The sequence below is a fragment of the Dipodomys merriami genome, unplaced genomic scaffold (assembly GCF_024711535.1).
Source record: "Dipodomys merriami isolate MVZ:Mamm:240054 unplaced genomic scaffold, mDipMer1.0.p SCAF_138, whole genome shotgun sequence".
NCBI classification, from domain to species: domain Eukaryota; kingdom Metazoa; phylum Chordata; class Mammalia; order Rodentia; family Heteromyidae; genus Dipodomys; species Dipodomys merriami.
In genome coordinates this window covers 2087818-2103603 of record NW_027202693.1, presented here as the reverse complement: position 1 = coordinate 2103603, position 15786 = coordinate 2087818, and the positions used below count along the sequence as shown (strand labels likewise).

The 15786-nt window shown below is 51.9% G+C and overlaps 1 protein-coding gene across 1 annotated transcript in view; it reads left to right on the top strand.

Moving 5' to 3' along the window:
• LOC138825600 (BOS complex subunit NOMO1) overlaps positions 1-14388 on the top strand; it is a 40302-nt gene extending 25914 nt beyond the window's left edge. Inside the window, exons 19-31 of the mRNA XM_070020273.1 lie at positions 2453-2671; positions 2752-2834; positions 3164-3323; positions 3446-3572; positions 3798-3911; positions 4603-4730; positions 5432-5573; positions 7920-8003; positions 9138-9248; positions 10811-10912; positions 11605-11724; positions 13422-13514; positions 13794-14388. Coding sequence (XP_069876374.1) covers positions 2453-2671; positions 2752-2834; positions 3164-3323; positions 3446-3572; positions 3798-3911; positions 4603-4730; positions 5432-5573; positions 7920-8003; positions 9138-9248; positions 10811-10912; positions 11605-11724; positions 13422-13514; positions 13794-13925 — 1615 coding nt within the window. The 3' untranslated portion in view covers positions 13926-14388. The remainder of the gene's footprint in view (positions 1-2452; positions 2672-2751; positions 2835-3163; positions 3324-3445; positions 3573-3797; positions 3912-4602; positions 4731-5431; positions 5574-7919; positions 8004-9137; positions 9249-10810; positions 10913-11604; positions 11725-13421; positions 13515-13793) is intronic.
• Positions 14389-15786: the final 1398 nt, after the last annotated feature.

Here is a 15786-nt window from a genome sequence, read left to right as displayed (position 1 = left end):
TTGGCCCTTTGGCCCTTTTTCTTTGGCCCTTTGCCCCTTTTTCTTTGGCTTGGGAATAGAGGAGGTCCCAAGAGAGAAGCGTGTTTGAAAGGCTGGCCAGCCCTCACGAAGGTCACACTCACGGACTGTCCACCTCTCAGATTTTTCTAGTGCCCCAGTTTTCTCAGAAGTGACTGTCACATAGAAAGGAACTCTGAGGGGTTCAAGTTGTAGAGCCCTTGCCTGGCAAACCTTGTAACCATCCCTCACCCCCCCCCCCCCCCACACACACACGAAAGAGAAGGGAGAACTCAGAGTAACTTGCTGGCTCGTTCTCCTGTTGCTTTATTTATTTATTTATTTATTGGTCAGCCGTGGGGCTTGAACTCTGGGCCTGGGCGCTGTCCCTCAGCTCTTCAGCTCAAGGTGAGCACTCTACCACTCTACCACTTGAGCTACAGCGCCTCTTCTGGTTTTCCGGTGGTTTATTGGAGATAGGAGTCTCACGGTCTCTCCTGCCCGGGCTGGCTTTGAACTGCAGTCCTCAGATCTCAGCCTCCTGAGTAGCTAGAATTACAGGCGTGAGCCACCAGCTCCCGGCTCCTGTTGCTTTATTCTTTTTCTCTTGTACCCCCTCAAATAACAGGCACACACCACTGTGCCCAATTTTCTATTGGTTAGGATAGAATCTTGGGAACTTTTTTGTCTGAGCTGGCCTCGAATCTTGCTCTTCCTGATCTCTAGGTAGCTAGAATTACAGGTGTGAGCCACCACATTTGCCTTTTATTTTTTCCCCTAGACTTTTGCTTTTTTTTTTTTTTTTTTTGGTAGGCCGTGGGGCTTGAACTCTGGGCCTGGGCATTGTCTCTCAGCTCTTCAGCTCAAGGCTAGCTCTCTGTCACTTGAGCCATAGTGCCACTTCTGGCTTTTTTTTTTTTCTTCCTGTTTATGTGGTGCTGAGGAATTGAACACAGGGCCTCGAGCATGCAAGGCAAGCCCTCTACCACTGAGCCACCTTCCCAGACCTAGACTTTTGCTATTTAGTCAAGCTGTGCTCCTTCTGGGTGCTGGGTTTGTGGGAGTGCCCCTTATGCCTGGATTTGTTTTCTCTTCTTAGCACTTTGGTCCGATCTGTCTGTTTCTTTCCTGAGTCTTCACAACAGCCTCTGGTCTGGCCTCGTAGCTGTTATCTTGGCGCCATGTCCTCCATGTGAAAGCCAGAGCGATCTGTTTTGTTGGCGATCATCTCCTTCTCTACTTAAAGCTCCAGTGGTTCCTGCCCCCTTTGCCCCCCAGATTTCTATCTAGGGTCACAGGCCCAAGGCCTATGAAGCATAGTTTGACCCCTGTAGCCCTATGAGTCTCTCTGGCCTCTTTTTTTGGGTGGCCTCTTTTTTTGGGTGGCCTCTTTTTTTGGGTGGCCTCTTTTTTTGGGTGGCCTTTTTTTGGGTCCAGTCATGGGGCCTGAACTCTGGGCCTGGGCACTGTCCCTCAGCTCTTCAGCTCAAGGCTAGCGCTCTACCACTTGAGCCACAGCGCCACTTCTGGCTTTTTTCTTTTTGGTTATGTGGTGCTGAGGAATCGAACCCAGGGCCTCATGCATGCAAGGCAAGCGCTCTACCACTGAGCCACCTTCCCAGCCTCTTTGGCCTCTTCTTGAAGCTCTCTGCCCCAGGCTGCTTTGTTCTCCGTGCTGTCCCTGAAGGCTGCTGTCTGCTGCTCTCTCCTCTCCCTGTCCTGATTCCTCAGGTCTGGCTCCCCATTCCCTGCAGGTCTTCGCTCAGTGTCACCTTGCCAGCAAGGCCTTGACCTACTGTTGTAGAAAGCAGTCTTTTGTGTCTCCCCCCCTTTCCACGCTGCACTGTTTTTCTCCATCATGATTGACGTCTGACTTTATTTTCTGTTGGGTCAGGGGACATAATCTGCTTCCTTCATTGCTGGATCTCTAGCCCTCCAGCCCAGGGGTGAAGGCCAGGCTGGAGGCCCTGAGAACTCCCAGTCCCATGTGAGAAGCAGCCCAGGTCTAGCAGCTCCCACCTCTAGCACTGACAAATGCAGTTTTTATTAAACTCTTAGTGTTTATAAAACATGGAGGAGGAAAAACACAGGGTAAACCAGGCACTGGTGGCTCACGCCTGTCATCCTAGCTACTCAGGAGGCTGAGATCTGAGGATCACGGTTCAAAGCCAGGCCAGATAGGAAAGTCTCTGGGATTTTTTTTTTATCTCCAATGAGTCAGCGAAAAGCCAAAAGTAGAGTTGTGGTTCAAGTAGTAGTGTGCCACCCTTGAGGGGAAAAAGCTAAGGGGCAGCACCCAGACTCTGAGTTCAAGCCCCATTAAAAATAAAAAACAGCCCCCTGGTATCATTGTAAGGTATTTGGGGTTTGCCCCCGAGTGTCCCCTTGGGGAAATGTCAGGGACATTTGTGCTGACCACAGGGACAGGCACATCTCCCCTCCCCACCCCTCCCAGGTCTTCCATCGACAGCGAGCCGGCCTTGGTCTTGGGCCCTCTGAAGTCTGCGCAGGAGCTGCGCCGAGAACAGCAGCTGGCAGAGATCGAGACCCGTAGGCAGGAGAGGGAGAAGAACGGCAAAGAGGAAGGCGAGGAGGGAAGGGCCAAGCCCCCCGGTCAGGAGATGGTGGATGAGTTACAAGGTCCCTTCTCTTACGACTTCTCTTATTGGGCCCGGTAAGCACCCGTGTTCCTCCACAGCGTCTCGGTCCTGCAGGGACACAACTGGCCCTGCTGAAGTCCTGTAACTCCTCTAGGTCCGGAGAGAAAATCACAGTTACGCCCTCATCTAAAGAGCTGCTCTTCTACCCTCCCTCCATGGAAGCCACCGTCAGTGGAGGTACCTGCCCACTGCACTTAGAAACAGTTTAGTGTGATAATAAAGTACGGTCTTGTCTGTAAGCCATTTGAATGGCTTCTCCCCGTCTCTGTGGCCTGTGAGGTTGGAGGAGGGGAAGAGGGAAGGAGAATCCAGCATCGTGAGGTCTGCTTACTAAAGCCCTCAGCAGCGGAGCAAAGCCCTGGAGGGCTGGGGAGACATCGAGGGTACTGACCTCATGTACAGCTTGCATCTTCTCATTTTTCGTGTTTTAGTTCTGGGCTCTTTCATGGGAAACTCCTCTCTTTTCACCTCAGCCCTATTCTTACGTGTATGTCATTCCTTTCTAGAAAGCTGCCCCGGGAAGCTGATTGAGATCCACGGGAAGGCAGGCTTGTTCCTGGAGGGCCAGATCCACCCGGAGCTGGAAGGAGTAGAGATCGTCATCAGTGAGAAGGGGGCGAGTTCACCCCTGATCACAGTCTTTACTGATGACAAAGGGGCCTACAGGTAAGCGCCTGTAAGGAAGAAGCTGTTGCTTGAGCCTGGCCGCTAGGGGGCGTCCTGGTGAGGCCACACTTGCTCTGCTATCAGAAACAGCCATTCCCAGCGTTCTGCCTTCTTTCTCCTAGTGTTGGGCCTCTGCACAGTGACCTGGAGTACACCGTGACCTCCCAGAAGGAGGGCTATGTCTTAACTGCTGTGGATGGAACTGTCGGGGACTTCAAGGCTTTTGCCTTGGCAGGCGTGAGCTTCGAGGTACCTCTGTGTTTCCAAAGGGGCGGCACTTCCTCTTTGACCTGCCCTTTGAGAATCTCTCTGAATTGGGACTGCACCTCTCCCAGAATTCCTAGGGGTTGGCTATGGAGGGAACTTGGTAGACGCAGGTGTATGTTACTGGCAATGGGGTTGGGTCCCTTTTGCACAACCAGATTGGGCAGCTGGCCTGCCTACCGCAGTAACCCTTGACTCTCGCTTCCCCAGATAAAGGCTGAAGACGACCAGCCCCTCCCTGGGGTTCTCCTGTCCCTCAGTGGTGGCGTGTTCCGCTCCAACCTCCTGACGCAGGACAATGGCATCCTGACTTTCTCAAACCTGGTAAGGTGTCCTGCGGTTCACATCTCCCCAAGGAGGGAGCTGGGGCCGTGGCTCAGGGGGCTTCACCACTTGACAACCTGAGAACACGAAGGCTGAGTGGAGCAGCTCGGTGTCTTTGGGCACCACGTATAATGAGAGTCTGGCTCTCCCTATAAGGTGGCACTGCTGATTCACATTCTCTTCCACGCGCGCTTGCTGTCTGGTCACCCACTTGTCACCGGGGCAGTGCCGTTAACCACTCTGGCCACAGCAGCCCCTTCCTGAGGCTTTGTTTCACTGCAGACCCATTGGATTTGGTGGTGGGAGATGGGGCAGAGGGGCTTGTGGGAATTTGGCACAGACAGGATGTGGGGCATCGTGAGGGTCACCAGCGTGGCAGATCTGCCATCCAGCCTCCAATCAGCCCTCTGCTGAGCCCTATCAGGATGGTTTCTTGGCCTCCCTGATTCTGTTTGGCCTTTCATGAAATTCACATGTGGCTCTCGCCTCATGGAGTGGTTGGAGAGCTGCCATCGTTGTACCACAGTGCCACTGTGAGAGCCGTGCCTGCGGCCCAGCACCACACAGATGGGGCTCCCCTTCCTCTGTCTGCCCCGGAAGCTCTGCGGCTCTGCGGTAGGGATCTGGCCATCATGCCTTCAAGTCATCCCAAATGTGCAGCCGGCCTCTGACTGCACTTGTCTCTGCGCAGAGCCCGGGCCAGTACTACTTCAAACCCATGATGAAGGAGTTCCGCTTTGAGCCCTCCTCGCAGATGATCGAGGTGCAGGAGGGACAGAGCCTGCGGATCACCATCACTGGGTACCGAACGGCCTACAGGTGGGTCTCCTCCCCTCCCTCCCCTTCCCGTCCCCTTCTCTCCCCTCCCCTCTCTTCCCCGCCCCTCCCTTCCCCTTTCCTTCACTTCCCTGCAGTCCCAGGCCCTGAGTTCAAGCCGTATGACTAACAAACAAACAAAAACTAGATGGACTTTTTTAAAAGAAGGAAATGTCTCTATTTGAGTAGTCTTCAAAATGTTGAAAGAAAATATATAGTGTAAAGATTTTCTCCTGACTTCATCTACCACCTTTTGAGGGGTATCTAATGTGTCCACTTTTTCTGGATACGTTGAGACAGATTATGCAAGTATGCAGCCGTCCACTAGCTGGATAATGGTGGATGAATAGATTAGATCTATGTGTATATGTATGTGTCCACACGTTTATAAACGTGTGTCCACATGTTTATAATGCACGTACAAAAGCTTGAGACAAGGATTCATCAGATCGGTTGTGGTTATTTTCATGTAACGGAGTGCTTCATTATTTAGAAGATTAGGTAGAATCAGGTGAATCTTAATTCTCCAGAATGTCTGGAGAAGTTGATGATGGCTTCTCCTGCTGGCGGAAGGCTCGATTTGGGAATGGCCCAGGGACCAACAACAAGCCCATCCCCACCTGAGCCATTTGTGAATGGGTCACACTGCCTGCTCCTGGTAAACACAGGAACACCACGTTCTGTGTCTTCTCTTGTCATGTTAGCTGCTATGGCACTGTGTCATCTTTAAATGGAGAGCCAGAGCAGGGCGTGGCTGTGGAAGCCGTGGGACAGAAGGACTGCAGCATCTACGGGGAAGACACCGTGACGGATGAGGAGGGCAAGTTCAGGTTACGTGGCCTCCTGGTGAGCTTCGGGCAGGTTCAGTGACACTGCATTCACAGGTGTCCCAGGGTGACCCTAAGACTGCCAGGAGTGGGCTGGGGGGAGGGGGAGTGGCAGCAGGAATTAAGAATGGGCTCTGAGCCTCTCGGTCAGCCAACATACCAGATCAGGGTTGTGTAGCGAAATGAAGTTTGAAAACCGTGGGGTTGAGTCATTAACTGCCTTTGCCAGCTTGCAAATGCCAGCAGTCATGGGGTTAGAGGAGCATTGAGCCCCTGAGGGGAGTGGGGGTGTGGAGAGGACCTGAGAGAGCGTGGCCCAGGTAAAGTGGGGCCGGCGAGGCAGCTCCCCCATCTATCCACACAGAGTTGGCCGTGCTGGATGGTGAGAATTGCTTGAAAGTAGAAGGAAATTGTTTGCAACTGATCCTGATGTTTTAGATGTGAACAAGTAGTTTAAAGGAAAGAGAGGGCCGGGCACTGTGGCTTACCTGTAATCCTAATTACTCAGAAGGCTAAGATCTAAGGGTCGTGGTTTAATGCCAGCCCAGGCAGGACAGTCCATGAGACTCTTACCTCCAATTAACCACTAGAGGGCTGGGAAGGTGGCTCAGTGGTTGAGCGCTTGCCTTGCATGCCTGAGGCCCTGGGTTCCATTCCTCAGCACCACATAAGCAAAAAGAAAAAAGCCGGAAGTGGCGCTATGGCTCAAGTGGTAGAGCGCTAGCCTTGAGCTGAAGAGCTGAGGGACAGCGTCCAGGTCCCATGACTGGATACAAAAAAACCCAAAAACCAAAAACAATTAACCACTAGATAAACTGGAAGTGGAGCTGTGGCTCACAGGGCACTAGCCTTGAGCAAAAAAGCTCAGGGACAATGCCAGGCTCTGAGTTCAAGCCCCATGACTGACAAAAAATAGAGAGAGGGAGACAGAGAGAGAGGGAGAGAGAAACTACAACTTCTTTGTGTAAGCCAGGTAGGCGAACTTTGAGGATTTGCGATCCTTACTGGTTTTCTAAGTACATCCTGCAGACATCCTGAACAGACTGTCTATTCTGCTGTCTGTGAAATGAGAGTGTGAAGCCAGCTCCCTCAGCCTGGCTGGGAAGATTAAATGAGAACATCTGACATGTTCCAACATGGAGTGTTGTCTGGCCCTAAATCAGTACATGGTTAGTTAACAAAACAGAAACAGAGCCACTATCCTCATGGTCCTCTCTCTTTCTGTCTGTCTCCCTCTCTTTCTCTCTCTGCTGAGGATCAAACCGAGGACCTTGTGCATGCTAGGCAAGTGCTTGGCCACTTAGCTAAATCCCCAGTCCTTTTGGAGGATAGGGTCTTGCCATGTAGCTCAAGATGACCTGGAAATCCCAGTGTTCTGCATCAGCCTCCCTACTGCTGGGATTATAGATAGGCACCACCCTGCCCAGCTGAGCTGGCTGCTTTCGTTTGCAGCTTTTCTCATTCTAATGTCAGAGGAAGAAAAGAGGCATGGGGACCCTGCAGTTCTCTTACCTGAGCCTCCCTGTCCTGGGGGTGATCTGTGTATCAGAGTTTGAACTTGCTAGAGAGATGCTCTACCACTTGAGTCATTTCCCCCAGCCCTTTATTTTGATTTTAGGGTCTGTTTTTAATAAAAGTCTCATGCTTATACGTGGCTGTCCTGCACCATGACCTTTCTGTTTTTGCTTCTGTGGAACTCAGATGACAGGCAGGAATCACACGCCTGGCTTTTTATAGGTTGAGGTGGAGTCTACAGGCCTTCATTTGGGATCCTCTAGATCTCAGACTCCTGAGCAGCAATGATTACAGGTGTTGCCACCATGTCCCGATACTCTGCCCAATTTGCTCTCTCCACTCACCTGGTTTCAGGCATTAGAATTGTACGTCAGCTTCTTTGTTCTCTTCATTGTCCTGCTGGCTGCCCTGTTCTTTTAAACTGCAGGCTGGAACAGTTTAAATTAAAGTCACCATAGTTTCCTTCTCTGTGGCAAGCGTTCCTTTTTAATTGGCATCCCCACAGCCACCACCTCTACCACAGGCGGCTAATCAGTAGTCTTCTCTCGCTGCACAGCACATATCCATTCTGTGCCAGGCCACGTCCAGACCACAGTCTGTGAGGCATGCCTATCTCCCTTGGACCTGCCTGGTCAGGAGCTTGGGATGAGAGTGCCGTCCTTGCCCCGACCTGGAGGCACTGGCCTTACTGAGTTGAGATGAGCACCTGGGCTCATTTGTTCCCGTGGCATCTTGGGAGTGAGAGGCACAGGTGGGAAGTGGGGATGGAGCGCGCCTGTCCTGGGGAGCAGGTGCAATGGAACAGGTGGCAACTGACTGGGTGTGGTGGGCTTGGCGGGTGTCCTTGCAGCCCGGGTGTGTGTACCACGTGCAGCTCAAGGCGGAAGGCAACGACCACATCGAGCGGGCGCTGCCCCACCACCGCGTTGTCGAGGTAAGGCCCGCAGCGCCTCGGTGCTCCCTGCCCTTCCATACGGACTCAGCTTTCTCCGAGCACCCTCCCTGTGCGTGGCCCGCCTCCCAGGGGGTCCCAGCGACCCCTTAGCAAGTCCAGCAAAGCGAGCTGTGGGCTGAGCATTTTCATTCACATCAGGAGAGACAAGGAAGTGAGTGTGGGCGTGGTGGGGAGCCAGGCCAACGATGGTCAGATTCGGGTGACCCCATCGAGTAGGTCATCATCTCCAATTCAAGGTGAGGATGCAGCTCAGTCAAGCTCTAGAGCAAACAACCTCCACCTCCCCAGAAGTGGCCAGGCCTCATTTGAATTAATGCTCTGCCTCACTGAGGACCTCAGTGGCCAGACCATAGGGCTTCCTTGAGCCTAAGTGTTTGGAAGGGAGATGATGGCCATTTAGGGCTTTTTGACCTGGGAAATTGATATATGGCATTGTCATTATTATTTTTGCTATTACCAGGGTTTGAACTCATGCCTCAGTCTTACTTGACTTGCTTGCCTGGATGGTGCTCTACCACCTGATCCATGCTTCCGACCTTGCCTTTTGTCAGTTATTTTGAAGATGGGAGTCTAGTGAACTCTTCTGCCCAGGCTGGCCTTGAACCACAATCCTCCAGATCTCAGTCTCCCGAGTAGCTAGGATTACAAGTATGAGCCATTGGCACCTGGTGACACATGCCTTCTTAAATGGCTGTGTCTCTTACAATATCCTCTTTCTCTGGTGGGTGAGTTAGGCCAGAGTCGAGAGCAGAGATGAGGGCTGTGGCGGGTAAATATGAAAGCAAGAGAGCCCTCTGGGGTCTCACAAACCCCATGGCTGCCAAGTTCGTCTTCCTCTTGATTTCCAAGAGAAGCTACAAGATCTGGCTTTGGCAATGACATTTCTTGAACATGTGGGTAGATAATTAAAACTTAGAAAATAAATACTGCCGTCCAGCATGATGTTTCTGTGGCCAGGAGTATCTCCGCTGCCCCTGGGTGGCCTTGGACACTTTCAGAGGCAGCCCTGGCTTCATCCTGAGCCGGAGGCCACATGCGGCCCTCACTCTGTCCTGAGCTGGAGGTCAAGTACAGCCTCCATGGCAGGCTCAGTATAGCCTTCCTTGTGTCTAGGTCGGGAACAATGACATCGATGACGTCAACATCATCGTCTTCCGGCAGATCAACCAGTTTGACTTGAGTGGAAATGTGATCACCCCCTCTGAGTATCTGCCTACGCTATGGGTAAGCCCAGCATGATGGCTTGTGGTCTGTTTGTGCCCACCTGGCGCTGGCTTTCCAAGAGAGCTGTCCTTGGGGTGGAGATTAAGACCCAGCCAAGAGGGTGAGCAGTGCCAGGGGGAACTTTAGAACTTTGGCCTAGTTTTACAGGGATTTGAAAGATTGAACTCAGTCCTCAAAGCCTTGTGCTTTAGGCTGGTATTGTAACAGTTGAACCATGCCCCTCGCCCTTTTTTTTTGTCAGTCGTGGGGCTTGAACTCTAGGCTTGGGCACTGTCCCTCAGCTTTTCAGCTCAAGGCGAGTGCTCTACTGCTTGAGCCACAGTGCCACTTCCGGATTTATAGTAGTTTATTGGAGATAAGAGTTTCACAGACTTTCCTGCCAAGGCTGGCTTGGAACCTCGATCCTCAGATCTCAGCCTCCTGAGTAGCTAGGATTACAGGTGTGAGCCACCGGTGCCCGGCCCTAGCCCTTTTTGCTTTTAGTTAATTTTTGAGTAGGGTCTCATGCTCATACCCAGTTTGCCTGGACTGCAGCCTCTCATACAGCACATTACCACCATGTCCAGCTTTTACTGGTTGAGATGGGGTCTTGTAAGCTTTTTGCGCCTAGATTAGCCTCAAACCCATCTCTATCTTCTGAGTAGCTAGGATTATAGATGCGAGCTACTGTGTCCAGCTGGTTTCACATAATTTTTAAATGGAGCTAGCAAAGTCAAATGTAGATGTAGAGGGCAACAGAGAACATACCAGGTCATGGCCATGACCACAGGCTCTAGCGTGTGGCTCCTGACGTGTGTTACAGAGAAAAGTGCCCGCCTGGGCCCTCAGAGGCCGCCTCTGGCCAGTGCAAGGAGGACCCTCATAGCTTTGACGTGGGCTGGGCTGGGCCTCCCGCTTCCTCTGGTCCCACTGAATATGGTATGAGGACAGGCAAGCAATCCAGCAGCCAAGTCTAGATCCAGAGGTCAAGTTCAGATCTTGAGGTCAAGTCCAGATCCAGAGGTCAAGTTCAGATCCCGAGGTCAGGTCCAGAACCCGAAGCCCCCAGGTGCCTCTGCAAGCAGCCTGCAATCCAAATACAGCTGAGCAACTCTGAGTCTTAAAAATTCCTTCAGAGTTAAGAGCACGTGAAATAGGAGGCTGGCAAGACCCCTTGTGATGAGGCCAAAGCCCTGACTCCCCGCGTGTAGGCTGTGTGTTTTATGGGGCAAGCTCTCCAACTCTCCCCAGGGGCCTATTTTGTTGTCAGTATTGATGACTTTTAAAGCGCCTGTTGCATGCTCGGCGCATTAGAGACATTTGGGAAAGGTTAGAAACTGCTTTGCACTGTTCTCCATAATTAGGCTGTGGTTTGCTATTTTGAGCAACAAAGGTCATCCTGGTTATTCCAGAACCTCACATCTCTGCGCGGCATGCACCCACAGCCTGCTGCGAGAGGAGGCTCCTCCCTAGTCTGTCCTTGCAGAGATCCTCTCCCAGGAGCAGCTGTTCTGAGATACCTGCACTGAGTATTTGCAGCATTTCACTTTCCTAGCTCTGGCCTCGTCATTTCTCCTCCTCAGGTGAAGCTGTACAAAAGCGAGAACCTGGACAACCCCATCCAGACAGTGTCGCTCGGCCAGTCTCTCTTCTTCCACTTCCCGCCACTGCTCAGAGATGGGGAGGTAACACTGGGGGTGAGGGAAGGCGGGAAGGGCGGCTGCTCCTTTCCTTTCAGTGACCCACTGGACTGTTCAGTTTGGGAAGAGCTCTTCTCTCATCCTCTTCTTTTGTTTGTTTTTGTGCTGGTCCTGGGACTTGAACTGAGAGCCTGGCACTCTGGCTTGGTTTTTTTTTTTTCTGCACAAGGCTGGCATTCTGCCACTTGAGTCATACCTCTACTTCCTGCCTTTTGCTGCCTAAATGGAGAGAAATCTCTTGGGTTTGTCTTCCCAGGTTGGCTTCAAATCACAGTTCTCAGATCTCAACCTCTTGAGTAGCTGGGATTATAGGCAAGAGCCGCAGGCTGCTTCTTGTCCTCTTGATATACTGCTGATTAAAAGGGTTGGTCTCTGGTCAAAGGAATCGGCTCTACATAGTTACGTTTTAAGCACTGTTGCTTTATAAAATTAGTACATATTCATGGAGGAGAGTTTGGAAAAAAGAACAAAACAAACAATCCATCATCCAGAAATTTCTTCTACTAATACGTTGATTGCCATTGCTTGGGCCTTTTTAGGCTTTGTGTGTGTGTGTGTGAATATTAAAAAGTTACTTCTGCAGTAACTCAAAGCTGGGGTTACTTTGTACATCATTTTGTAGCCTGTGTTTTCCAGTAAACTTGTCTCAAAGCCATCATTTCCTTCCATGTGCACAGAATTACGTTGTGCTTCTGGACTCCACGCTCCCCCGGTCCCAGTACGACTATGTCCTGCCTCAAGTGTCTTTCACCGCTGTGGGCTACCATAAGCACATCACCTTGATTTTTAATCCCACGGTAAGTAGAGCAGGGAGCTGAGAACAACTTGATGGTGGTGAGAGGACAGTCCTCCCCTCTCAGACCCTCAGCACCGAGTCTCTCCAACCTGGGTTCTGTATTCCACATCTGGATTTCCCAGAATGCCTTTCTCCTTCCTGATACTGCTGGGTACTGTTGGGAAATAGTAACCAGGGTAGAATCGCTCATATCAGGGGCTCTGGAACCACTACCCTCCCAACTCCTGTGGCTAATGAGGCACCTAGTACCTGACTCACCCAAACCTGTAAAACAACTGCCACCTTCCAGGAACTACAGAGGACACAAGAGCATTGTAAATGCCTCTAAGGTACAGGGCAACAGTGTGGAACATGCTCTATTTGACAAACAATAAGTGCAAACAGATGGACAGAGTACTCTGGGTGAAAACACACTTGGTCAGCAGTTGAGTCAGTTGCATGGTGGAAATCTGCTCATTCTCCTCTTTATTAAATAGTGGACCTAGGCACGCTGTAGCCTCATGGTCATCAGATGTTTTGGTCTCAGGATGCCTCTACACTTTAAGATGGTTGAGGAGCTCCAAGAACCTGGGTGTATATGGGCTGTACCTGTCTCTATGTCATGTGGCTGAAAAACCACAGAATTCGGAAACTTGAGAATCCATCAGCTGGCAGCCCTTAGCAGTTCAGTGTTCAGTGGTCTCAGGAAAAGCCACTGTCCTGTGAGAGAATGACAGTGGAAAAGCAGAGACTCCTCAGTCTTGTTCTGAGAATGGTTTTGGCCTCGTGAACCTCCCTGTACTGCTTTGATACCCTCCACCCTGGTTCATGAGCCTGTTTTCATAGTTGTCCAATAGCTTTTGTTTCCTTTGCAGTATGAGGGCTTCTTGGGAGGTTTGTGCATGTGACATGAGATTTCTGGGGCTGTAGCAGGATGGTACTTCTTGTGTCACGTCAGTGTCCAGAAGCAGTCTGCGATTGCCCCATTACCCCATGGTGTGGGGGTCCTTGCTCTTTCTCTCTAGTTGCTCTGTTCTAAACATCGCTCTTCTCTAGTATGGAGCACCTGGCCAAATGCTGACTGGCCAGGCAGAGGGAGGGCTCGGCATTTTTCACAAGGTGTTGGCCACTTCCATCCGTGTGCTCTTGGCTGGCATTGGGTCCTGTGGCTGCACCTAGCTGCAAGAGAATCTGGGAAGCAAGATCTATTCTACTGACCCAGATAACAATTAGAAGAAAGAGAACAGCCCCTGGAAAAGATGCAATCGTCTTGATTTTATTTCCTCTTTAGGCTGCAGTGTCTGGGACCAGCCTTTTTAGTATCACTGGGCCTAGAATAGTGGCTCCCATTGTGTCCTTGCTACACAAAGACCTGAATATAGCTAGGACCTGTTTACTTCTTAGCTGCAAGGATTTTTATTGTCTGAGTCTGGCTTCCTCAGGGGCAGTGGACGGGTGGAGGAAGTGTACCCTTGATGGGGCCTCTGTGGCTGAGCTGCAGATATTCTTCATGGAGGTCACCATGGTGAAGGACCCATGAGCGCTGGTCCACATGCTTGCATTTCTCCACTGGATACAAGAGTTTGGTTCTGGCAGGATCTGAGTGCCTGTGGGGAGTCAGTGTGGATGGCTGGGCGGGCTGTGGGAGTGGACAATGGCAGGCAAGAGGGAAGCGCGAGGCCTCCCTCCCGAGGAGAACCAGTGCTCCTGTGTTTGCAGAGGAAGCTGCCGGAGCAGGATGTTGCACAAGGATCATATATTGCCCTGCCACTGACGCTGCTGGTTTTGCTGGCCGGTTACAACCACGATAAGGTAGGAGGGCAGAGGCCTCCAGGTGGCCAGGGGACCTGGGGGAGGATGCAGCAGCCCAGAAGTGACAGCGTGTTGGAGACCATAAAGTCCTCATCGCTGTCCCCAGTCCCCATCCACAGGCACAGCCTCTAGTGACTTCTCAAGCCAGAACGTGTGGAGGGTTATGTTGCTCGTAGGATGGGAAGGCCAGCCTCCCTGGGATACTGACTGCGTCTGGAGACCAGGCACTGCCACAGAAGGGCCCTGTCCTGGCCTCTCTCACACCCCCTCTCTTTCCAGCTCATCCCCTTGCTGCTGCAGCTGAGCAGTCGGCTGCAGGGCGTCCGAGCCCTGGGCCAGACAGCCTCAGACAGCAGTGGCCTGGAGGACGTAAAGAGACAGGCCAAGAAACAGAAGACCAGGCGCACGTGAGGAGAAGAAGCCCATGTAGCCTGAGTCCTGCCCACGTCCCTCCTGTGACCCTGTCCCTCCTGTGGCCCCTTGTCCCTCCTGTCCCCTGTGTCCCTTCTGTGGACACGGTGACCGGAAAACACCCTTTCCTTGTGTGGCTCCCGTGGTGCAATGCAATGAATGGACCCTCCTGTCACTCTGCTGAGCACAATTTATTTTCTGAGTTGAAGATAATTTATTATTATTATTTTTGTCAGAGAAGTATTTAAGCCATGCTTGTGGCGTGAGAATGTAATTCTTCCCCGTGCGTACTCGTTGGTGGGAGGCGCTCCGGCCAGGGTGGGCTGCGGCTCTGTGGAGGGCCCCTCCCCCCCCCAGCTTCCCCACCTCCCTCCCCTTTGCAAGAAACGCAGCAGCCTCCGCCCACCGCCAGGAGGCACTGTGAGGAGGGCAGATCAATAAAGTCCCATTCATTTGTGTGGTAGCTTGTTTCTCGGGTGACATGGGTGTGACACACACAGGTGCACAGGTGGAGCCCTGCGTGGAGCAGGTGGGACTGTGACCCCTGTGGCCCTAGGGATGGGGACAGCAGACCGTGGGATGTCGCAAATCAAAGGGCTCCGCATCTAAAGGAGGCACATGGCTTAGCTCAGGTGCACCATCACCCTACAGGAGCATGCACTCTGTTGGCCAGAGAGGCCAGAAAGATGAAGTTTGGGGTGAGTCCCCCAAATTTTAAGGACATGTAGCACGATTGTGTAGAGTGGGTGACTGGGAAAGGCTCTGCTTTGTGTAAGATCTGCGGGTATCCATTGATCCTGGCAGTGGGTAGGAAGTCCTGGTAAGAAAGAAAAAGTAAGGGCGAGGAGGGAGGGCCAGGCCCTCTGCCCAGTGTGCGCTGACAGCCTCGTGGACTGGTGCCTGTGGCAGGAAGAGCAAGCTAACACCTGTGCACAGAGGCCTAGGTGGACAGGCCAGTACACAGGCTCCCTGGGAGAAGCCCTGGCTCCTGAGCCGCCCAAGGAGCTGCTGTGTGTCTGGCAGCTCAGCCCTGGCCTCTTTCATGGTTTGCTTTGTTACTGCATGAGGAAGGGGAACTGTGTGCAGTTGGGGACAGATGTGAGACAGAATCCGTATCATGTGTCTACTTCCTATTCCTAGTGGACAGCCCGAACCATCCCTTTAAATGTTAATGATGCTTTTTATCAATGCTGTATAAAGGTTAAAAGCTTGTGAAAGACAAGCAAATGTCACCATGCTCCGGCCAGTTCCTAGTGCTGTCATGAAGCAGTAGCTTGTCCCCATTGCTGTGGGACACGTCCTCCACTGTGTCCAGCGGGGACTTCCGGCAGCGTTTCTGCATCCATCTGCAAGCTGGGCTTTGCCCGTTGTGTAGTTTTTCTTGCATTTTCTGGCACTCTCTGGACAGAATTCTTAAGAAAGGAGCAGAGGTTATAAAGATCAACTGTCCCGGAGACTCTGGAAGTGGCAACTTACTGGAACATCTTGTATTACACTTCTGCTTATTAAAATGGCCATAAAAATGGCCCAAAGTAGTGTACACCTGTGATCCCATCTACTCAGTTAGTAAGCATAGGTAAAAAGCTTGATGGTTTTAAGACCAGCCTGGGCAAAGGTGCAAAATCCCATCTGGAAACTAAACTAAAGGCAAAGAGCCTGAGGGTGTGGCCCCACTGGTAGCCATTGCTGAGTCTGAGTTCACTCTTCAGGACTGTAAACCCAAAACAGAACTACCCACAAACTTTAACGTGGACACCCCAAGGGGCTTCAAGGCAGTCATTACCAGGCAGCGGCTTCCCCATGCTTCTCTACGGCCTTCTGACCCCAACCGGCTCTCAGTGTGGGGTGTGGTTGCCAAGGG